The following is a 24,440-nucleotide window of genomic DNA, read 5'->3' as shown; positions in this document are numbered from 1 at the left end:
ATCTGCAACTTCTCCCTCTTTGTCATCCCACACACGCAGTTGCCAAGTCATATACTTTCTTATATTTCAAATGTCTTTCCATCCCCACTTCCACTGCCTTGGTACCCACTCTCATTATTTGTCTCTTGGATTATTTCAGAAGTTTCCTCTCCACTTTTTCCAACTCCTGTTTTGCTTCTCTAATTCACGTACTACATTGCCACCAGGCTGTTCTTTCTATCACATAAAATGTAAATATCATGTCCTACATGTATCTTTTAGTGGTTGCTGAGCGACTGGAAGGGAAAGAGAGAAGAAGTCCATCCTTGGAATGGCGTTTGCACTTCTGCTGACCTCTCTGGACTTCTGTAGATCCTCTCCATCACACACTCTGCTGCAGTCATGCATCCAGTGTGACCTCCTCCCCCACACCAATTCCAGTCCTAAGGTTACATGTCTGACTCACTTATGGGATTTCTTCTGGAATAGCAATCCTATCTATCTCTATAGCCTAGCACAACAGTAGTATCTAGAGGGCACATAATAACTGTTTGTTGAATGGCTGAATGAAGCAGAGCATAGTGTATTATACACTTATTATATTAGATATATTTGTGTATATTTGTACTCTGGTACATAAGTTGCTTTAGTTAAGAAATTACATAATCCATTTATAAAAATCCTACGTTCCCTAGCACAGTGCTATGCACATAGAAGACTCAACATAAATACTCATGAATGAATAAACACCAAGTAGAAAAATCTTGGGCATCTCTTCTTAATCATAAATGGCTCCCTCCATAAAAAGAGAGTCTCCATCATTAACGGGGCCATAGAAACTCATGGAATTTAATCTGAAGGAAAATATAAGAGGAAATAATTGGAAAAAAGAGAATAATCTATGAGAACATCAATATGAATAGGATAACTGACCATTTCTGTTAGAGATACTCTCCTCTACCTCTGAATTTATGATAGTTTTTGGCGCTGCTGCTATTGAGACTTGAATTTTGTTTTGAAAATACTAGAAATGCTATATGCTATTGGGGGAAAGCATAGGGTCACGAAAAAGGAACACTTGACTTTTTATCTCCTTCTGACACTTTTTTTTTTTTTTTTAGTTTTTAGCTTTGTATATGCTAATTACATTTCTAAGACTCAATTTTCTCCTTTGTAAAATGTTAGTAAAAATAGCAGCCAATGTTTATTGAATGCTTACTGTGTGTGAGGCACTGGGCTAACATGTAACATGAATACTGATAATAAACATTGTTACACCCTCACGAGTTAGATGTTATCACCATCATCATCGTTATTCTATTATGGTATTATAATCTTAGATTAATATGTAATATAGTATCCTGTTATTGAATAGATTGTAAGGATTAGGTTATAAATCTTACACTGTATTATGTTATATGTAACATTTTATTTTTTTGTTTTAAAGATGAAAAAGTGCCACAAAAAGTTTATAGAACTTAGCAAAACTCAAAAGGGCTAGTGAGCAGAGGATGAATTTTCCAACCAGGAAGCACCTCCAGCGAGCACACTCTGTGTTCTGTGGTGTCTGTCATCAAGGCCACCACCTGGCAGCACTAGTTATGAGCATGAGACCATGGGTGGCTTGGTGCACAGTAATATTTAGGAAAATAAATAATAACAATAATAATATCAATATAACACACGTTGTCCCTTGACTATGAATGCTCAGAGGTTAGGGGCCGCCAAGCTCATCTTTGTCCTCTCTCACAGTACCTAGACACATTCTTTGTCCTTTTTAGAGACTCAAGAATTATTTTATGAATGACTCATTTTGTGAATGATTCTTAGTTATATTTGTTCTTAAATAACGTAAAACGAATGATCTGCTACTTATTTAACCTCATAATAATGTAAACATAACATCAAGCATCTGGAAAAGACATGACTTGCCTTCCTCCTGACAGCAGTGGTGGGTGAGAGCAGGGCTGGAGCAGAAATGGGGCATTGCTGCATCTGAGGGGGATTTCATCTCCATAGAAAGGAGTGCTGGGAAGCCCTCCCCCCTGAAGGAATCATTATAATCTTGACTTAAAGTGTCACCATAAAGATTTTAAGACGTCTGCCATTTTGAACCTCAACTAATTTCAAAATTATAGTTAATGAAAGGGGTCTTTTTCTCTTGGCATTTCAAAAATCAATTTTACTGAGGAATAATTTGCATATAAGAAAATGCTCCTATTTTTTTAAATTTGTTTTGTAAAAAATATTTATTTATTTAGGCTGCGCTGGGTCTTAGTTGCGGCATGCAGACTTCTTAATTGCAGCATGCGGGATCTAGTTCCCTGACCAGGGATCGAACCCAGGACCCCTGCATTGGGAGTGCAGAGTCTTACCCACTGGACCACCAGGGAAGTCCCAAAATGCTATTTTAAATTCACTGCCTTTTTACAAATTTGTGCACCTGTGTGACGCTCACCACCATCAAAATACAGAACATTTCCATCACCCACAAAAAGCTCCCTTCGCTCAACCCCAGTCAATCCCCACCCCCTGCATCTTTAGGCAACTACTGATTGCTTTCTCTGAGTCTAGATTATCTTTGTCTTTTCTAGGGTTTCATGTAAATTGAATCATACAGTATGCATTCTTTTTAGTCCAGCTTCTTTCACTCAGCTTAACATTTTTGAGATCCATTCATGTTGTTGTGTGTATTAACAGTTCATTCTTTTTAGACTGCTCAGTAATATTCCACTGTATGGATATACTGCAATTTGTTTATTCATTCATCTTTGATGGATGTTGGTTTGTTCACAGTTACAGGCTAAAGAGCTTATATGAACATTTGTCTACAAGCTATGGTGTGGAAATATGTTTATATTTCTCTTGGATAAATACCTAGGTGGGAAGTTATCGATCATATTGTGTGTATTTAAGCTCAAATAATGTTTGAGCTTAAATGTTAATCAAAACATTAGTATGTCATATGCCAAGAAGAAAAATTGTTGATACCCTCTAAATGAATATCTAGTAGCTATATAGGTTAAACACTGTTTTCTCATATGAAGCCGAAGTTAAAGTTAATTTCTCTTAAAAATTTTTTAAAATTATTTTTTAAAATTATTTTACTTTTGCTGGAACATGATTATTTTGAATGTTTTTAAAATTATTATATTTATATTGTTATAGTTTATATCAATTGCTAATTTCCATATGTAATTTGACATATTACCATTTTTATAAGTAAATAAATTACTCTAAAAGTTTCTCAGCAAATAGTTATGTTCAATATTGATAGCTTTTACATTTTTATTTAACTTTTCACTATAACATTTTTATTTTGTCCTTTTTAATCCTACACTGAATAAAAAGTAAGCTTTCTACTTCCTTTTAAATGTATGAAGCCCAGATATACTTAAGGTATATAAAGAGATATAAATGTGTCTGTGGTATTCAGATTTCATGGGGGAGGTGATTAGGAAAAAATGCCTATAAAAGGATCCTTAGGGGGTGATAATGAAAAAAAAAAAAAAAAAGGTTGAATAGCACTACTCTAAAGGAAATATTTTAAAATAATACTTTGTTTTATTTTTATAGCTATATATGGCTGTATAACTACATGTAAAGTTATATATAGTTATCTACTTTAAAATTATATATATATTATAAATATTACACACATACATAGATGGATATTACATATACACATAGTTATGTGCCCACTGGCTTGGAATATAAAATACACTTCTTATTGTACACAGTGAAACACACTGAAAAACACAAGAGACAAGGAAATGAATCCAACATGGATCTTAACGATAATAATAAATCTGCCCTTTAATGACTATCTCTTAGATGCTGGACACCACAGTCAGTGCAGAAGCGTTCAGTATTTCCTTCAATCCTCTTTACATCTTTACATTTTACACATAAGCAAACTGAGGTTCAGAGACACGAAATACCCAATGTTAAAACGCTAACTAATGGCAGGCCTAACTCAGCTCTGCTTACTAAGACCCAAGCTCTCTTTGCTCAAACATTTGTCTCTTCTTGACCTCCAAAAGCATACAGTATAGTAGTTAGAAGAATAAGTAATGATGAAAGTATGAGTAAAATACACAAATGCTATGAGATATATACAGATAAATAAGTTACTTTATTTAAGAAGCATTTGTTGATGAGTGTAGTATACTTGTTTAGCTCCCAAGTTTGGAGCGTGATTACCAGCTTCATCTGTAAAATAAGGCTAACTACCACCAACTTCACAGATGCTTTTGTCAGTGTTAAATGAGACAATGTGCGTTAGGGCCTGAAAGTAGTTAACAGCTCAATTATTTGTAAGTGTTGTTAGCTGGACATTACAGAAGACATAAGCCTACCTGAAATACTCTCATGATCTAGGTTCACATGCAACAGTTACAGACCCCTAAAAAACCCATGCAAGGATAAAGTAAATATAGTCATTGCTATGGGAATTCACGAAGCAAAGGTGACTGTGGTATTTGGACAAGACAAATGCAGCAGAAAGACCTTTACCTGAACTCTGAGAAATGGATACGGCTTTGGAAAGGCAGAAAAGAAAGTAAATTTATTTTAAGCCAGGTCAGAATAGAAACAGTTACAGAGCAGGAAATAAGCATGGTATTTAGGGAACCAGACTTTGTGAAACACAGACTTGGTGAAGAATGAGAAGCAAAACAAGAAAGGAAGGCTGACACCAGAAGACAGAGGTGGAAAATCGGTGCCCAGTTCTTTGAGAAGTTGAAAGTCACTGACAGTTTCTGGTCAGATGAATGAAATGATGCCTTTTAAAGCTTACTTGTGACATTACACAGGAGGTGGAGACACATTTGACACAAGAAAGCTAGCATTGAAACCACTGCATTAAATCAGAAATCCATGCAGAAAGAAGCGGATCAGGATGACAGTGACGGAAGTGAAATGATAAGTTTAGGCTGGAGCAGATATCTCCCCTCCCCCCAAAATAATCAATAGCTTTCGGGTGTGATACAAGGAAAAGAAGGAATTAACGACAACTGCGTGTTTTCAAGGCCTCAAAGAATATGAAAGGCCATTACTGTGAATAATGTAGAGGTAAATAAACGGACTTAATAAATCTTTGATTTTGTACCTATTACGTCTAATATAATAATAAACACAGCTATATAAAAGGGACTTAATAAAATATTATAAGTCATCAATATGGTCAGATCTTGAACTATAATTCTGGAAACCATCAATACAGAGATAACAACTGAAGTGCTTAGAATGGATGAGTTGCCAAGGGACACAGGTGAATAGAACTCCCAGGGCTGCATGAATGAAATCGCACCTACTACTTCAGGGGGCCGTTGTCTCCACTTGCATCAGTATGAATTTATTCACAGATGCCTGTAAGATTTTTTCTTTCTGTCAGTCAAATTACGCTATCCTTGAGTTTTTCCTACGGTGTCCCTGGGAAGGTAACGCCTCCTATCTGTCACACTAAGTAAAGCAGCACAAAGAGATCCAACAGGGAAAACTGCTATTAGCCCATCATTTTTATTGTCAAGTCCACTAAAATGAAAGGTTTCTAAAAAGGTTTTTGGTAAATGTATATGTTTACCCATCAATTTATTTATACTTTTGTTACAAATGTTGGAATTATCTAAGGTCTATTTACACGCACATTCCATATTCCCTGGCTATCCTAAAGAACAAAGAGCTGCATCCTACTTTGGGGGCAAAAAGTTCCTAGATCTCAGATGGCAATGCATAATGATTCATTATAAACTGTTCATAGAGTCAATACGTGATGCTCTATCCAGGCCCTTTATAAGATCTAATGAAGCATATGTTGCCATATACCAAACTAAAAAATAGGATGCGAAAAAAATTTCAATAACAAATGTTACTTTGTTAATTTGAAGTAATATTAAGAAAAATTATTTCAAGTATTAATCAAAATTTCAGTATTCAATCCTTGCTGAAATAAAAAATATGAATCGATATATAGAGAGAAACTAATGGAGACTGAAGAGAGGCAACTGAATGCTAATAGATGGAAAATAATGTATTTATATTTACTTTTTGTTCTGGACCAAAAATCTTAGGCTCAAATATTTTTAGTTTTAGCATCATCTATGAATTTGCACACCTGATTTCACGAATGTTGAATGTTGGTGGCATGTGTGTCATTCCACAGAAATACTTCTTTTATATTGTGAGCTATTTTGTCTATAACATGGGTTTTCTTGTTTCAGTTTAATTTTATGTTCACGGTGCACTTTTAAATTTGTCTTCTTTTTATTTGATGCGGAGGTATATTATCGCAAATTTCACAAAAATTCTTTCAATCAACTGTGTTTACTTGGAAATAATTTTATATTAGTAGAGGATGAAGAAAAAATAGACTTAATTCATACTCACTGTGGTAGTGTTGCTGGCAGGGAACGTCTAATAATTGAATGGACTTGTCTGTAAACATCCAGCTTAGACATGCATCGGCAGGAAGTGTGATTGGCAAAACTGATTGTTACTGGTTTGGGGCCTTGAGAGAGAGGCACTGTAATTTCAAACAACTACAAAGAAGGGACAAGAGAAGAAAAATTATATAGATGCTATAAAGCATTTTTATGGTACATGTTGGAGTCCAAAAAGAGTGAGATTAACTCTTCATGATTAGGTAGTGCTGCATAATGTATGCAGGATGCTAAAGTTTTTTATGATTACAATGTAAAAACTGTTTTGCGTCTAATAAGTATCCCTTATCAGAATAGTAAACAGTCTATATGCTTATCTCATGTCACTATTATAAAGCATATTAGAATTTTGATAACCAACTAATGATTACAGAGCAGAGATGTGACAGACCAACATGTTCAAGGAAAAAAGGATTGTTTCAGAGTCCTAGATTATTCCAGGGGTTTAAAAAAATGGCACTGATATAAATATCTTTGTGATGTAAGAGCAAAGCTATTGGTCACACAACCTAGAAATGTTTGGTTAAGTCCTATTTTATGTAAACTGAATACACAGACATAAAATACATAGATGTAAAACTGACTTTCATTCCAAATTAAACTTCAACCTCAAAGTAGTTTTACATTGATCTGAGATATCTTATGAATTTATTATGTTTAAAAGAAAAATAAATACATTCATTAGTAAAGGAGCGTTTCTGCTATTTTGACGAAGGCATTATGAAAATATGAGTGTAAAATAGGGTAGGACATTATACATGATGGTGGATTAGAGTCTTAACATTTCGTTTAAAACCTCATTCTGAATGCCTTATTAGTGGAGAACTTCAGCTTTTCCTCTTCCTTCCACAAAAACAATGTTTTAAGTTGAATATACAAATAAATTAGTGATTAAGTAAAACTAAGAGGATTTACATTCCAAAGATTCTTAGAATCTAAATTATGATCAGTAATAATGGTGAAAGTGAAATCCTGACCATTACCTGCTTGATAAGATCAGTTCATAGTAATTTAATTGTACTTAAACCATGTGTTGTTTGGTACCTTTACGGACATTTGTGTAGTGCTAAAAAAGACAACACACCCCAGAGCCTTGCGATTCCACCCTTTGCTGTAATTTCATGCCAACAGTTGAAGATCATTGCTGATATTTAGGGCATAGAATTAGTTGCCCATTCTTGCTCCCTTGCCTACAGGGAGATTCATTGAAATGAATTTTGAAGAATGAAATATAGAAATATCTAAATTATAAATGCACATTTTCTTCACTTGAAATGTATTTCTTATATATTCACGTAAAACTTCAGCTACTTTCTTAGCATAAGTGCCTTAGGAGGAATGGGCACAGACTCACATCCAGACAGGGCACCTTTATTAGCAACCCCACTTATAAGTTATGTGAACTTGGAAAGGTCATTTAACTTCTCGAAGCTGTATATTTCTTTAACAACCAGTAAATTCAGGGTAACATTTGACCCATTAATTCATGGGACTGTTTTAAAAATTATGTAAGCTAACGTATATGATTGTGATATGTATTTTGATTGCTGTGTAGATGTGAGTTATTATTATTTGCATATATTCTCAAGATTCTAGATGCTTTCCAGAATATTTTCTATTCTATGTAGGTAATCTCAACATATGGCCTCAATGTATCCCAGTATTATTATTTTGACCAGTTTCTTCTCTAAAAAGACATTTGTTTATGCAGTTTGGATGAAAGCCTTTTAGTAGGTAAAATGTCACACTGGCAGAAATCTTTTGCACTATGTATAACTATTTTAAGAGAGAGAATTCTGTACTATCTATATAGACTATAGTTTTTCTACTTCTTATGACATCTCTCGACCCTACATTAAGAACCAGCATCACAGAAGAAATATAAAGTGGTTTAGAATTGCTTATTTAATTTTCATATTTATATATTCATAAATTACTTAATTAAACTCTGTCATAGTGGAAATGATAGAACGATGTACAGGTCAGCTCAGAAAAACCTAAGAATTTATGTTTAACTGGCAATTAGATATATGTACTTAGAGCTTAGGAGAGCCCCTTAAAGGCCAGCGGTATTAAAGTTGGAATTAAAGTCTTGGGCATTGATGAGATTACTTGGTGAGATCATTCTGAATGAAAACAGAACACGCCTAATACTAGAAACCTGGGCAACAGGAACATATAAGGGGTGAAAAAAGGCCCATGAACCAGTAAATATGTTTGGGAAGAAGTCTGACCCGACATGGAGAACCAGGAGGGGAACTGTTAAGCCAGGGGAAGCAAAAGAAAGAGAGGAGAGCTTCAAGAAGGTGGGTGTGGTCACAGGGTCAAAGGTCTTCACAGGGTCAAAGGTCTTCAAGTGCGATAAGGACTGAGCGGAGATAACTGCGTACCAGAGCGACTCTGAGGGCTGCAGCAGGTCAGGGGCCGACGGGCAGGAGCAGGTGGGAATGAAGAAGCAAGAAGGGTGGCCTCATGTGACTGGAGAGAAAGGGATGAGATGGGTCAGGCCACGAGGGCATTTCTGCTTACAGAATGCGTGTAATAACCACTGCAAGATCTGGCATCGTCTCAAGTGACACAAGGCAGGACAGGGCCTGGTAGCGAGGGATAAGGCACTGTGAGATAACAGCTATTGCAGAAGAGTGAACGATGCTTTCCCACCCCCAGACCTCAGCCGCATCCCTCCTACTTTCAGTGACTGCTGCCATGCCGGGTTCCACCCTGGCATGGTTTCCAAAGGGGAGAGAGACCACAATGAGTGTTATCAGTGATCGTGGACAGATTTCGGCCATTCCTGGGTGGAGAATGTCCACAAACAGGCCCTGCCCCAAAGCACCAGGTGTGTATTCAGGAACTAGGGCTTGGAAGAATGTTCTAGGGAGACGGAGATCGGTAAAACGCACATTAAGACGCATCTTCCTGGTAAAATAAGCCTGGCGCTCTACTTTCAAAGGGCGGGAGGGATTTGTGTTGGTGAATACACTGACTAAAAGGGTAAAGGGACAGGTAAAGAGGCACAGAAAAAACAAATCACTGTTCAGAGAACTGTTTTTTTCCTGTAAGTTGAAGATTTTTCATAGGCATTAAAACTGTGGTGCAGTTTGAGAGAAAAATTATTTCTAATTAAGGAAAATAAATATTTAATTATTGATGTCATAGAAATGTCTCTTGTTTGAGTCCAAGTAGGCAATTGGCCAGCTCAATTCAGTTAATTTGATCAAAAGAAAGAAACAGGCTGAAAATTAAAGTCAAAACCCTTTTCTTCTCTTCGAAACACACCTTCCACCTCCAAATTTTGACCTGAGATTTTCAGGCAGTTTCCTTAACTTTCTAATTGACTGTGTCACTGTGGAAAAAATTTAAGGGTCCAGAGAAAGATGCTTTTGACCAATATTAAAGGGAAAAAGATTTTTATTCATCTGTTGACTTCAGAAGAATTAGAAACATCTACTGAGCTGTGCTGTACGTGTGGACAGTAAGACGTAATTGTGCCAGTGCCAGCTGCTGTCACACGTTAAAGGAGCCGCTCTCATTTCCCACCTCCTTTCTGCACTAGCTTTAAATGTGAGTATTGATTGACTTCTTTTTTCATTTAAAATGATTAAATACAGTTTCTACTCCTTTTTAATAAGTATAATAAATTCCATTTTCTTTTTTACAGACCAATTTGTGAATTTTATATTGCTCTATTTAATCCCTATGTTACTAAGAATGTCTAGAGCCCTTTTTCCTAATTAGATAGTATGTGCTCAGAAAATGTAAACATTTTTTGAGCTGAAAAATATTAATAATTAGAATTACATGATAAACTCACATGTTTCCCTAAATAAATAAACTTTTCAAATAACTGGCAACTTCCCTTTTCTACTAGAGATATAAGAATAACCAACATCTTAGTCTTAAAAAGAGATAGACATTAATTAGAGTCCTGCATCTGTGCTACTTCTGTGATCTGGAAAAAGTATCTAACTTCTCTTAGCTGCTGTTTCATGATTTATGAAATAGGGATAATAATGGTGGTGATTTCATGGCAGTGTTGTTTGGATGATTCTTCTTCCTCTTTAAAACTGAGTTGAATCTTCATTAGAGGAATTACAATTCTTTAACTTATTTAAAATCTTTCTTTGTTCAGTTTTCAATAACTATTTATTGAGAACCTATAAGTCACCAGTCATCTCAAGTTAACAGTCATCTGAAGATAACAGTCATCAATCAATGACTCTTGTCCCTAGTTTTAGTTAAGCGAAACTAACGAGAGCGAATTAGGAAAAAAAAATCTGTGTATGTATGATGATACTAGGTTAGAATTTTAAACACAGCAAATAGTTTACCACAAATGCTGTTGGTAAGCAAGAACCTGCAGTTTAACTCCCTTATGAAATCTGTGCTTGTCATTTATATAAAGACCGAAACCAACACAGTGACTATAATTTTCTCTCAAAAGAGTTAAGGTCTATCCAAACACATCAGTCTTTGAAACAATAAATAGATTCTTTATATTTTAATGCAGTAAAAATCCTTATACTCTTGTCAGATTGTTTTGTTCTTTAATGTGTGCACAATAGTACTTTCTATTTTAAATTTAAACTCATAGAGTGCAAAATTTATGTACTATGTTCAGCTTTAGCTAATAATTCTGTGTATATATGTGCACCTAGTAAATACTAATGGGTGATGATAATTATAACTTGATATTTTGAACATGATGATTTTCCTAAAATAGTTTTATACCATAAAGTGAATTGTTCTTGAACAACAGATGGTATTAGCTTGTAAATAATTAAGCATCTAAATAATAATAAAATTCACTATGGAGACTGATGCTATACTATCAGCATATGCCTATTAAAAGAGTTGCTGGTTTTGGAGAAGATCAAAAGAATTTACATAAAGACGGCATTTAAACAAAGATGGAAACTGAAAATAATTTTTGATTGTGTATTCAGTAAAACTGTAATAAACAAGAGGAAATGACAAACATTTCCAACAGACAGGTCCTCATTTGCTATCTACTGGAATTCTTTAATAAGAATATTTAAAAGTCCATTCCCACCAACCAGAATGGACTTCAAATAAAGCCACATTTTGAAACAATAGGTTGTTTACACCAGCATAGCAACAGTTGTAAAGCAACAATTCCTATTTCTGCTTCTCTTGCAGGCTATGCAAGAAAAAGGTGTAGAACTTCCTTTTTGAGAAGATCCTGGATTACAGTTTAGTACCAAATTCTAGAGAATGTTTGAGTGGATAAAAATATGACACAAAAAGTGCCTTCCTTTACAACATCTTTTTATCTCAAAATATGACCAATTTCTCTCCAGAGAATAATATTTCACTACCATATGTAATTTAAATATTCCAACCCTGAGTCTGTTAATTAAGTGTAGACACATCTGTAGCCCCTGGAGAGCATGGCTAATAACTGCAAAGTCAGACAGAAAAACTGCACAACATTTAAAGAAATAATCCCTAAACATGGGAAAAGATGAAAATTGAGGGTTTATTTTAACCTTTCCACTGAGTATATTAAGCACATGGCCAGCTATCAAGGGTCTATGGAACTTAAATTGGGTCTGGGAAGACAGCAGGTCCTAACAGATTTACATCTGGTATTGAATTCATTTTACATGTTTTTATAAATAAAATGTACATACAGTGCTACAATTAAAATAAAAACCCCAATTCAGGAGTTTTAGAAATATTGAATAAAACTTGTGGACATGATCAGTACATTAAGTTGGAAAAAAGTGGTTTGTTTAACAGATGCATTAACTTCTGATAACTGGTATTGGTATAGAGTTCTTTTCCCACATCTGGATAAAACCTGATTTCCAACAACCGTGCTTGCCAAATATTACTTAGCTAAAAATTCAGAACAAATCGCATTCCACTTGTTAAATACATATGAATGTAATAAAGTAATCCTTCAGACTGCTAGTGTTCTGTTTTAATTAATGGAAGAACTATGCCTGTCGGCAGTGCAAAATAATACTTCTAAGTTTCATTCCAGAGTTGCACATTTTACTTACTTAGGTTTAAATGAATTTGGCAGTAAAAGACAATTTTAAGAAACACTTGAACTCCAATATAATCTGGCATGCTTTTGCTAGTCTATATGTTCACATTATTTCTTTATAAAATAACACAAACATAGAATAGCTATTTCTAAGACAGCAACACAGAATTTTAAATAATGTGGTTCATGTACATCAGAATGAGGAAAGGAGGTTTAGGGCCCAGACTGAGCTGCTTCTTCGGTTGATACTAATGAACACATACAGTTTCTCCAGTTCTAACTCCAAGATGTCCAAGGAAAGCCCATAGATTTGGCAGTTATTCTTTCATTCCTATCTTCAGTGACACTATTCAACAACAATACCAACACTTAAATAACTTTTTATCCATATGTTTGGCTCAAAAGCAGATGACTTTCTTCTGCTCCTAGTTTGGCCATCAAATAGTTTACGTTCTGCAAAATCCACTTTCTACTTTTTGGTTATGTGTCTTAAACATACAATTTCTCATGAGAAAATCCACTTAAAGCATATGTTTAGGAAAGAGGTCAAGAAGACATCCGATCTGTGTAACTTTTCAAAGTCACTTAGATATTAGTTGGGAAGGACTTCGGAGCAGTTGTTATGGATTAGCTCACTCTGGAATGCTCAGTGCATGTGGTTTTACTTTTCAACTCACGGCTGGCTTCCTCACACACGCTGATAACCTGTCCTTCATGGAACCCCACAAAATTTTTCTATGAAGCTTCTACTAAAAACTTGGGTTTTACGTTACTTAAGGTACATTGTCCTTACAGTTTATGTGATTCTAACTGGTGACTTGTTGCCAAAAGATGTGTCTGGAATTCCTGTAACAAAACACTTTTTTTTTCCCCTTCAGAAAATATCGGTAAGAAACTTCCTTTTATGTTTGAAAGCAATCATCACATGCTCCCATTTATACTATATTGAAAATATAAAAAAACAGATAAACTCAGGAAAGAGCGTTACCTGAGTGCCAGCTTTTACAAGCTGCAAAATTAGTAAAAAGGTCAAAGACAAATGAAAACAGTGCCATCAGGAGTTTCATGTCTTGTTCTCCTTGGTTTGTAAACCTCCTTGATAAGCACTACTTAGTAGGTGCTTCACCATATTTGCTTAATTGAATTTAAATTCAAATTATCCCTTTTACCTTAAAAAATAAATCTGAGTGGATTCTTCGGGTGGGAGAAGGGCATGATATTACAAAATCAAAGGGAGAAATGGGCGGGATACCAACGACTGAATATTGGCTTTCCCTGGGTATTAGCTTCCGATCTCTCTCCTGATACAAGAATTCTCTCAGCAGTAACAACCACATAAAGGCTTCAAACCACACTCATCAATATGAGGTTTCCTCCCAAATCTATAGCTGAAGATCCAATCACTGCTGTAGAATTCTAGAATTATATGCCCAGTCTTCCTCTGGTATCTCCACCTAAATACCACTCAGATGCTTCAAAACCAGCCTATTCAAAACTCTGCCTTTGACTCCAAATCGGTTCCCTTTTATTTAAGTATTTATTTAGTGCCCAGTGTACACTACGTGCCAACTACCGTGCTATTATGCCCCATGGTAATAACCAAACCCAGCCTTTGCTTTCACGGGGTTTAGAGCCTGGGGGATAAAATAATCTGACAGACAGATAAGGTAATGTGCTATATTGTACGGGTAGTACAGGGTGCTATCGGAGCACAGGACAGGATGCTGTGAAGGCGACGTTTAGGTCTAGGCCTAAGGATGTGTACAAATCAGCTCGATAAGGGTGGACATGGTGGTGATGTGTAAGGAGGTGTTTCAAACCCAGGATGCAGTACTGGAACGACTTGGAGGTAAGAGATTTTGACATATTTTAAAGAGTAAAGGAATTTGGGTATTTGTGGAAAGTAGTTTTTGCGGGAAAGAGCAGAGACAATTGAAGCTGCAGATTTAAGTAGCAGCCAGATCATGGAGGGCCCAGGAAACCATGTTAAAGGATTTAACCCAAAGAAGACACCTAAAGAGGAGTGTCATTCAAAATATTTCACAACTTAGAAGGTTGGTATCAACCGATCAGAAGAGGTGCTAGCCTGAGCAATCCAATGAGAAAAGACCAGCTTACCAACACCCTCGCTGCATGCCAGCTCAGTCTCAACAGGCAGTGTTACAGGAGAGTTTTGAGCAGCATCTGACTTCTCATTTAGAAAAGAAACAACTCACTGCTATAATGCGGCAAAGGGATTGGAGGGAAGCAGGAAGGAGGTAGGACATCAGTTAGTGGGCTGGTCCACGTGTCATGTTCCAGGTGATTGACGGATGCGGCCCAGATCAGAGTGGAGTCAGCAGAATGAAGACACGGACGGGTTCTAGAGACGTTTGGAAGGTAGAGTTAACAGGAATTATTGATTGGGCTTCTGGTGAAAGCAGGAATAATCAGATGGACCAACGAAAAGAATGGCATCATTTACTAAGACAGAGAATGCTGGAAAAAGAAAAAGATTCATGACTTTTTTGTTTATTTGTGAGGGTGGGTGGAGGTGGGGGACAGGCCGTAACTCCAGCGTGACACAGGCTGACTGTGACCTGTCCGGGGGAAGCCGAGTCACGAGGCTGAGTCGGTTGTGTGGAAACCACGAGAGAGGTCTGGGCTGGAGATGAAGGTTTGGGAGTAATCACCAGGGAGGGCAGAAAGAGAAAGTGAGGAAAGAGGGTGTGTAGAGTCAGAGGAGGGTGTCCGGAGCGGAACTCGGAAGACTAAGGACTTCCTTCCCAACTGACTTCAAACTTTTAACTCCAAAATTCTGCACATCTTTAAAAACTTGAAATGCTAAAATGAAAACTACTCCATTGTTACACACTTTAAAACCACTGCTATGCAGATCAGAATTTATAGGAATTGTGATTATCGCAAGTATCAAGTCTATTCGAAAAAATCCAAACAAAATGTGAAAACATAAACCAACAAGAAACCAGACAGACTTCAAAAATGGCATAGGCAAATCCCGATTTTTTTTTTCATATGATCAGATAATTGGGAGGAAGCAGGTAAAATGAATCATAGCAACATCATAAATGTATTATAAAAGTAATCCTAAATTCTGTGAAGCTTGGAGGTGAAAGAAGATTAAATACAGCAAGAACTGATTCCATATGATCTAAAGCAGACTTAATTTTCTTATAGGAAAATGGTATCATACTTGATGTTTTAAGTACTGAGGCTACTGGGTCAAATTCTATACCTATACATAGCACTTAAACTTAGCACTAAATGCTCTTTTTAGCCCTGAAGACTTAGAATTTCTAAAGTCTAAACCTCTCTAAGGCCTCCCGCTTGACAGAGCAGTTAGTATGCTGTTGGACATACGTACTTGTCCTTACATAAATACTTTCACTCTGATACCAGTTAGGTGAATATGAGACCTAATTAGACCAATGTAGAGGATAAGTATGCAGTGGTCACAGAAAAACCACTACATAATGGTTAATTGAAGACTAAAGTTATGTATTTTGCTTACGAACAATGTACTGATTCTCTGTTTTCCAAGTTCAGATTTTACCTCAGGGACTCCTATTTGGCACAGGTGTAAAGTAAACATGTATTTAGTGAGCCGATAGCAAGAGGAATAGAATGTTGACTTTTGCTCATATTAACTACGAATGGAAAAAAAGGAGAATTTTCTCTTCCATTTGTTAAAGAAACAGACATTTTTAAAAGGCCGAGCTATAATTTTTAGCATATACTTTTGTTTGGTAAAAGAATCAGTTCATTTAAAAATTACACAGGTGAGTTAATCAACTATTTTATTATTATTAATCATTAAGAAATTGTTTTACAACTTGGTTCAACACTTAAGGATTAAGGGTCAGAGAACTCCCTGAAACTGTAGGGGGAAATGCTGTTTATGTGTCTATATTTTCGTTTTTTTTCTGGTGAGAGGGTCCGCAGTTTTCATGGGATCCTTTAAGGGGGTGTGCACTACCTCTGTTGTAGGCAGCTGGGTGATCAGTGCATGAAACAGATCTCTTTTTGCCTTTATGGAGGTGATAAACATTACTCAAATAATAATGACTATATGATTATAAACGATATGATTATAAGCTATAGTTACTGCTTTGAAAGAAAAGTATTGGCTAGAGACACAGATGTAGAGAACAGACTTATGGATACCAAGGGGGGAAGGCGGGGGATGAACTGGGAGATTGGGATTGACATATACACACTACTATGTATAAAACAGATAACTAAGGAGAACCTACTGTATAGCACAGGCAACTCTACTCAATGCTCTGTGGTGACCTAAATGGGAAGGAAATCCAAGAAAGAGGGGATATATGTATGCGTATAGCTGATTCACTTTTCTGTACAGCAGAAATTAACACAACATTGTAAAGCCACTCTACTCCGATAAAAATTTAAAAAAGAAAAAGAATTTTAAAAATGAAAGAAAAGTACTGGAAACTAAAAAGCATGTACAAGAATTACTGAGTGTAACCCAGGAGGTCAGAAAAATCTCCCCCGGGACTTCCTTGAGCCACGTGATGCCCGAGTTGAGATCTGAGGAACCAGTACCTCAGCAGGGAGGAGGCTAGAAGGCCAGGATGGCTCAGAGGTGTGTGCAAAGGCTCTGGGGCAGAGGGGGAAACGGGTTCCCAGGAACTGAAGGAAGCTGGAGCATTGGAAGCACAACAAGTTAGGTCCAGGGAGAGTTATGCTAGAGGATGCTGCAGAAGAAGGCAGGGGCTGTGATAAAGATTTTGGTATATTGTTCTAGGCGCAATGAGCGACCACTGGAGGGCTTTTAAGCTGGAGACTGACAACATCAGACTTGTGTGTTCAAAAATCTCATGCTTGGGAACAGTTTAGAGGATAGATTAGGAAGCGGGGACGGGGGCAGCGTGGGAGCAGGGAGAGCAGAGAGGATGTTACTTCGTAAGTCGGAAGCAGCATCAAAAGTGTCTTGGCCGACAGTGATGGTGCTAGGCACGGGGATTCAAGACACTCAGGGGATAAAATATCCGATTCGGTGACAGTTGGGTTTTGTGACGAGAGAAGGAGACGTCAACGACGATTTCCTTCTCTCCAAATAGAGACGAAGTCAAGCAATGAAAGAGGGAAAACTAGAAGACCAGGTGTTTTTTATGGTGCTGTTGTTGTTTGGGGTGAGTCTGGTGTTGGGGAGAAAAGTCCTGGCTGAGGACCTTTATACCAAACACTGGGCATCTGTATCTCAAGAAGACGTATTTTGAACTATTTAATTTCAATATGAAAGTAATCTTTAATTAATATGACTCTAAAAAGCGTGAGACATTTTTAAAAGATGCACCTTAAAACACTTTCTCTATATTAACAAGGCACCATAGAAGAATTTGTGGAGGAAATCAGGCGTGAAAAATAGCTTTGGACCTTGTCAACTGGGAACTTATTTTTGCGAAGTAAATAAATGAACTGTAAAAAAGCAGGAATTTCCAGAAGTGAACGACAACCGCAACAAAGTCCCAGCACTACAATGGTCGTCATCCAGATGTGTACAACATAAGCGCTTCGCAAATAAAATTTCATCCGCCAACTAAATCCAATAAGGCAATTCTGAAATGATAGATAATGAGCTCTTAATAGATGCATTTTGTTTTACTTGACAAAACGATTCTTCAAAAATCTATCTTTTGAGTGTGTTCCGTGTCATCCCAATTTTAAAAGACGTACAGCCCTTTGTTCTTTGGAAAACCCAACAGGTATATCTGGACCTTTTGAAAAAATCAACCGAATTTATATTTCATTTAAGTCAAGCACCATAATAATAAACAATATTGTCTGGGACACATATCATACTGCTGAACTGAATTATTTTAAAATATACACAATTAAAGGTATTCCAAAAAATTTATTTTAATTCCAAAATCCCTCATGTTTATTTTCTCTAACTTTGAAAAAGATGGCATGTTTTTTCAAGAGACTCAGAAGGCCGCCATCCCTTTGATAGACTTTGGCTTGAATATAAAAACAGCATCATCTTTTAAAATCTTAGTATCTTTTTAAAATGAATATGACTTTCTGCAGAATACGCTACTGGCGTGAGCATTTCTATTTGACCTTTAAAACGTGGCTTTCTTGCATGCCACGCTGTAAAGAGAGTTCACGAAGCATCAATTACTCTCTCGGTGATGGTCTACCACGGAAAGCACCAACTACTGGGACGTTAACTTCGTTCCCCAGGGACCAGACAGGCAACTGTGGGCGGGACTGAGGCCCTCTGAAGGCCGCAGGGAGGACGGCGCCCGGGTGCAGGGCTCGCGCAGAGCCCGGCCTACCGCCTTGCTGAGGTAGCTGGCGCTGGTGTTCGTGCACCGCTGGCCCTCGCTGTTGCAGCAGCCGCCGCATCTGTAGACGGACACGCACGGAGGCTTGAAGAAGGTGTTCGTCGCTGCCCCGAACTCCTTCCCCACATCCACGCACACCTCCCGCGGCACGCACTGGGTCTTCCTCCACTCGGTATCGATACCTGTCGGGTCACAGGGAAGGCCGTGAGTCGCACAGAAGCGGCCAAGGCCGAGACACCCACAGCAGGTGGAAGCCACTCACGCTTGATTTCAGAGTGAAGAGTTAAGTACGATGCATAACTTTGGAGGAATAGTTGATGGGATCCTGCATCGCCCCGTGAATTGGAAGAGGATATAATCTTTAACAGAGTAGCTAAAGGTATTCTCTAAAAGAAAAAAAACCAACTAACATCTAGACGCTTTCTCAAAATGACAATAGAATAATGATTCTACGGCCCTAATGTTTGGTTTTCTTTACTTAAGAAAATGAACATTTAACATACAGATGTTTATAAAACCCGCAGAGAGAGGCTCGTGCTCATTTGCTATCATACGTAGCATTTTTGACGTCTCAGAGCAAACATAAACAACGTGTTTAATGTTTCTTTTTTAAACTGAGATGTAAATGAGATGACGGCTTTGGTTTTGGATTCAATTCAAAATTCATTTTCAGGCAGGCGATCTGGCAACCTCGGTAATGTCCTGGTGATAGGTACTTGAAATGAGAGGGTATTTTCCAGCAACTGGGACATGCATCCTGAACTTAAGCTTTTTCAGGAAAGTCAAAATCTCCTAGTCCTTTCATGCTCTCTCTTGGAATTCTGTTCCCAATGAGTCAGTGCTTTACCTATAACACTGCTGACTCTTTAAAGACTGCATTAAAAATGATGTACTTCTTAAATGTTCCAGTTTATTTTCCCCCTATTTCCCCTAAAATAAAGTTTTGGGGAAAAAAAGATATAAACTACTGGTTATTCAACCATAAAACCATTTTGTTTGTTTGCTTTTGTTCTCAAAATAATTTGCAATCTCAAACCTTTACAGCAGTTAATATCCAACAACAGGAAGGAGTTAACGTTTTAAAAGTGTCCACCTATTTATGCTATGGCATTTTGTGCAACATCATAATCTTTTGTGACTTTTACCAAAGTCCAGCTCTCAAGCAAGTTCCCTATGAAGCAACACAGAAACAAGTAGCAGTTGATAAGGTGATTTTGGATGATTTAGAAATCAAACATTTCTATATCCAAAGCTAAAGAAAATTTATGTGCAATTATTTTTATGATGCAGGATGTTTAAGTGATTAAACTGGTATAGTGTGTAAAATTTATCTGTATGTTTTAAAATTTTTTCTGATGGGACATCACCTCAATTAAAAAAAAATTACAGTGTGTTGATGTGCACGCACCTCCCTGTCTTTATTTTTCAAGAAATCATCTTAACCACTCACAGTGAAATCATAAAATTCTGTATTTTGAAAATAATTCCTTATTTTCTGTTGTTTTATTTACTTTTGGCCCTAAAGGTATTCAGTGGTATTACAAATGCTGAAATTAAAAGACAAGATAGACAATTTTCACCGGGTTGATATATGAAGCTTATTATATATTTTCTTTCCCATACTTACTTTTTAAGATCTCTGCATTATAGTGCGCTGCAGCAAATTTTAGAGTCCCTTCTGTTCTCGTATTGGCGTTGGCCTGTTCTTTACTGTGTTGCCAGCCACCTTTCCTTAACTGACACTTGTACATTTTCCAGTATTCGGGGTAGAGCACAGTCATGAGTTCGTCTACACTGGACACCGACCGCAACTGCTCCTCCAGATCTTTGCCTGCATAAGCCTGTCAAAGAAGCATGCAAGATCGGTTACCTGTCAGATTAAGGGATTTGGAAACAGATGCGCTAGAAAACCTTAGCCTTGCTTTATATCTATCTGTCCATCTATCTATCTATACAAATATATATATATATATATATATATATATATATATATATACACACACACATATGTAATATATGCATTAGAAAACCTTTAGGCTTGTTATATATATATAAAAATATATTATATATATTTATATATGTTATATATGCTAAATTTCTATTAAAATATTATTAATTTTCCCCAAATTAACAATTCTTGGTAAAATTACATTCATCTTTTAATTTGAATCAATACCACAATTGAAATGAAATTAAATACCACAATTAAAATGTAAAATACATACTTAGTTTTTAGGACAGAAAATTTTGAGACATAATTTTTAAAATAATTTCTGAAGTAGCCTGTTTTATTTATAGTTGCTTTACCAAATTGGCTAGTGTGTAAGTTAAAGAAGTTATTCAAGCTTCTGTTACCCTCCAACATAAATAAAATTAAACCAAAATCCACTCTAACGCTTCGTTTCATTTTTAGTTATCAGCATCAATACAAGTAAGCAGGATGCATGAAATTAGGAATCTCAGTTTATGGAAACTATCTTAGAATAAATAATCACATGAAGAATGGGATTTCAATCACAGAATCACAGTAAGGGTTACATTTTGGCAGAACCTTCCAGTATTTCCAAAAAACCTGATCACCAAGGTTTATTCTGCTATGAAAAAGACATGAAATAGTTCAGAGAACATTAATTCTGCTGACAAGTAGTTAACTGTTTATATTAGTGTATCCAATTAAGTAGAGCATTCCAAATTATGTCCATACCTAAGAAAAAAATACAGTTTTTTTTCTAAATTATTCCTTGAAATTATGGGAAAATGGGACATTGTTTAACTTTATCTATCTGCAAACTGATGTATGTCATCAAATGTTTGTTTTCTATTGCCATGATTATCCCAGCTTTTAGTCTAAATATGTAATTAAATACTTTGGACACTGGTTCTCAAAGTTTAGCTGCATAGGAATCAATCTGAGAGCTGTTAAAAATGCAGGTACCTGCCCCCATCTCCCCTGCCAAGCATCTTGGATGACATCAGGAGGCTACATTCTAACAAGTTATAGATTTCCCTGTCTAATTTTTGAAGTGCAGAATTAATATATTTGCTTTAAAAATCAAAATACAATTAAATTGAAAGTCTTTTCACCATTTTTAATAATCCAAGTTATTCTGATGTAGGTGATTTTTGTACTACATTTTGAGAAACATAATCTAATGTAGTTTTCTTACATTATTACAGAGCATCCTAGGCAGTAGATTATGAAATGTGTCCCTTCCTATTAGATAATAAAACTGGCTATGAATTTCAGTGTTTTCCCCTTTCTTCATTAATTGTGTGAATTGAGCATATCAACTCATCTCTTTAGGTCTATGTTATAAAAATATTATATTAATCCATGACCTTCTGGAAGATATAGGATGAGTCTTGATATGCCAGACAGTTATACAGAATATAATTCTACTGACTAGATGGAGAGTGGGGTGGAGAGGAGATCTTAGCTTAAACAAAAGTGACAAAACATCCCCACACAGGTTCCCAATTAAATGTGTATGAAATATTTATCTCAGGAAAATCTCACATGAGACACAAAATTCAAGAATCAAAAATGGTTCAGAATCTAAAAGGATTACTACTGGGGAGAAAGATGATAAAAGTACATGGGTATATTTGCGGTCACTTCTACCTGGAGGAGAATGTCATAGGTGGGGTTCTGTTTGCCCCTGTTTGTGTGAATAGCCCTTGAACACATGGAGCAACGTGAGACTGTGTAATTGCTGGGTCCCTGGGATTCTTTTCCCCACGACTCAGCTGGTATCAAAGCCAGGTTGTGACCTAAACTGATCACATGAATCTCACACGAAACAGGCAGGAGTGTTCCCTCTACCAAAAGGAGCTGCAATACAACGTACCAATATTATACGACACAATGAAAGGTACACACCAAACTGTTAAGAAGAAAGATAGTGGTGAAGAGGGGCTTTCAATTAAGTATTATTTGAAGTTTCATGGCAAATCACTTTAGTGCTTTAAAATTTAAAAAGGAAAATGACTCTAACACTAATTATATCTGTAAGAGAAAACAATAGGTTACCCAACAGAGAAATAGAACAAAAACAACCATATAATTCACAACAGAGAAAATGCAGTATAAAAAAAAATACTAGAAAATAAAAGTTACTCTATTTATACTCTTAGGTTGAAAAAAGGCCTTTCTAAATGGGAATATAAAAATAAAATGTAAACTATCTTTATGGTAGAAAAAACTGCAAACAAAATAAAAGACAAAAAATAAAGTATGAAAACTATTGGCAATACACAGGACAGACAGAAAAGAACTAATATTCTTAAAAGATTGCATGACCATGTTAAGAAGAAAACATAAGCAGACACTTCAACAGAAAAATGGGCAAAGTACTTAAACTACATATTCACAAGGAATAAATACAATTAATATGTATTTTGTGATAGCAAAAGTGAAGGAAACTATCATCCCTTTCAATCCTGGTGAGAGTATACATTTGTACAGCTCTTCAAGGAAAATGTGCCATTTCAAGTTGAAGGGCCTTAAAAACAAGCTCCATTTTAGACAGCTAATTCACTTTGGAATTAAATTTCCTATCCAACAGAAGTGATAATATAATTATGCCAGAAATATGTACAAATTTATCATGAGGCTGTCTACGATAGTGAATATAAAAAACAAGCTATACAGACAATAATTAGGAATTGAATAAATAATGTACAGTACAAACAGAAACTAGCACAGAAAGTAATGTCACTATAAAATGATGATACAGATATGTAACTCAGACATAAAAAAAGTTCATAATATAATCTACGAAAAAGGAGAATATACAACTTATATATAGTATACCTATAACATAATGTTCATACATGCAGCACAATCTTTTCACAGAACAATATATCTGGACAGATTGCATACATGTGTGTATATATTCTCAAGAGTAAAAGCTATGCAGCAAAAAAATTATCTTCTCCAAATTGCAAGATTAAGGTAATTATTAAGTCTTTATATATTTCTATATTTTAAATTTTAAATAATGAACATACGTAAGATTTTATTATCAAAATAAAAATTTAAAAGTAATCATCTCTAAGCATGTGGAGAGGCTATAGTATTAGCTCTCATTTCAGCCTTTTGTTTACTTTACTCTTCTTATATCTGCATAGAACATGCCTTTGATAAATCATTTGATGTAAACCAACCACTGGCAAAAGCAGAAGCTATCACAGACAAAATGGTATAAAAATAGCTTAACACTGTGCCGTTGATTTACTTATTCCTACTAGACTTTACTTATCATATTTGTGTGGAAGAAAAACAAGCTGTAGTATCAGAAGATCCAGATATTCACCTTGGCTACAGACCTTATTTTAATTGAGTAACATTAGATTTTATTTCTCTGAACCTCATTTTACTCTAAATGAGGCAATGGCATTTTGTGATGATTCAAACAGACACTTGATACGGAAGTATATTATACATCTTGTCGTCAGAGGTGGGATTACTTGTCATTTTAACATCTTTGGGGAGCAAAAGCACAGTACAGAGACTGTTTTTTTAGATAAACTGAGTCTTGTACTGTAACTGTGGGTACTGTACCAGTTCTGGCGCAGAATTTATTTAGATCTGCCTTCTGCGTTTTTGTTCTAAATGAAAGGCAACCTAGAAATGGAGTTTTGTCAGCACTATCATGCTGTTCTGTGAATCCAGGGAAGATCAGAATTTTG

General features: G+C 36.1%; 1 protein-coding gene across 1 annotated transcript in view; it reads right to left on the bottom strand.

Annotated features, from left to right (window-relative positions):
- VEGFC (vascular endothelial growth factor C) overlaps positions 1-24,440 on the bottom strand; it is a 96,430-nt gene that overhangs the window by 13,346 nt on the left and 58,644 nt on the right. Inside the window, exons 2-4 of the mRNA XM_068532166.1 lie at positions 20,377-20,590; positions 18,741-18,931; positions 6,367-6,518 (exon numbers count right to left, since the gene is read on the bottom strand). Coding sequence (XP_068388267.1) covers positions 6,367-6,518; positions 18,741-18,931; positions 20,377-20,590 — 557 coding nt within the window. The remainder of the gene's footprint in view (positions 1-6,366; positions 6,519-18,740; positions 18,932-20,376; positions 20,591-24,440) is intronic.

The sequence above is a fragment of the Eschrichtius robustus genome, chromosome 21, assembly GCF_028021215.1.
Source record: "Eschrichtius robustus isolate mEscRob2 chromosome 21, mEscRob2.pri, whole genome shotgun sequence".
NCBI classification, from domain to species: domain Eukaryota; kingdom Metazoa; phylum Chordata; class Mammalia; order Artiodactyla; family Eschrichtiidae; genus Eschrichtius; species Eschrichtius robustus.
This window is presented reverse-complemented; position numbering and strand designations above follow the sequence as displayed.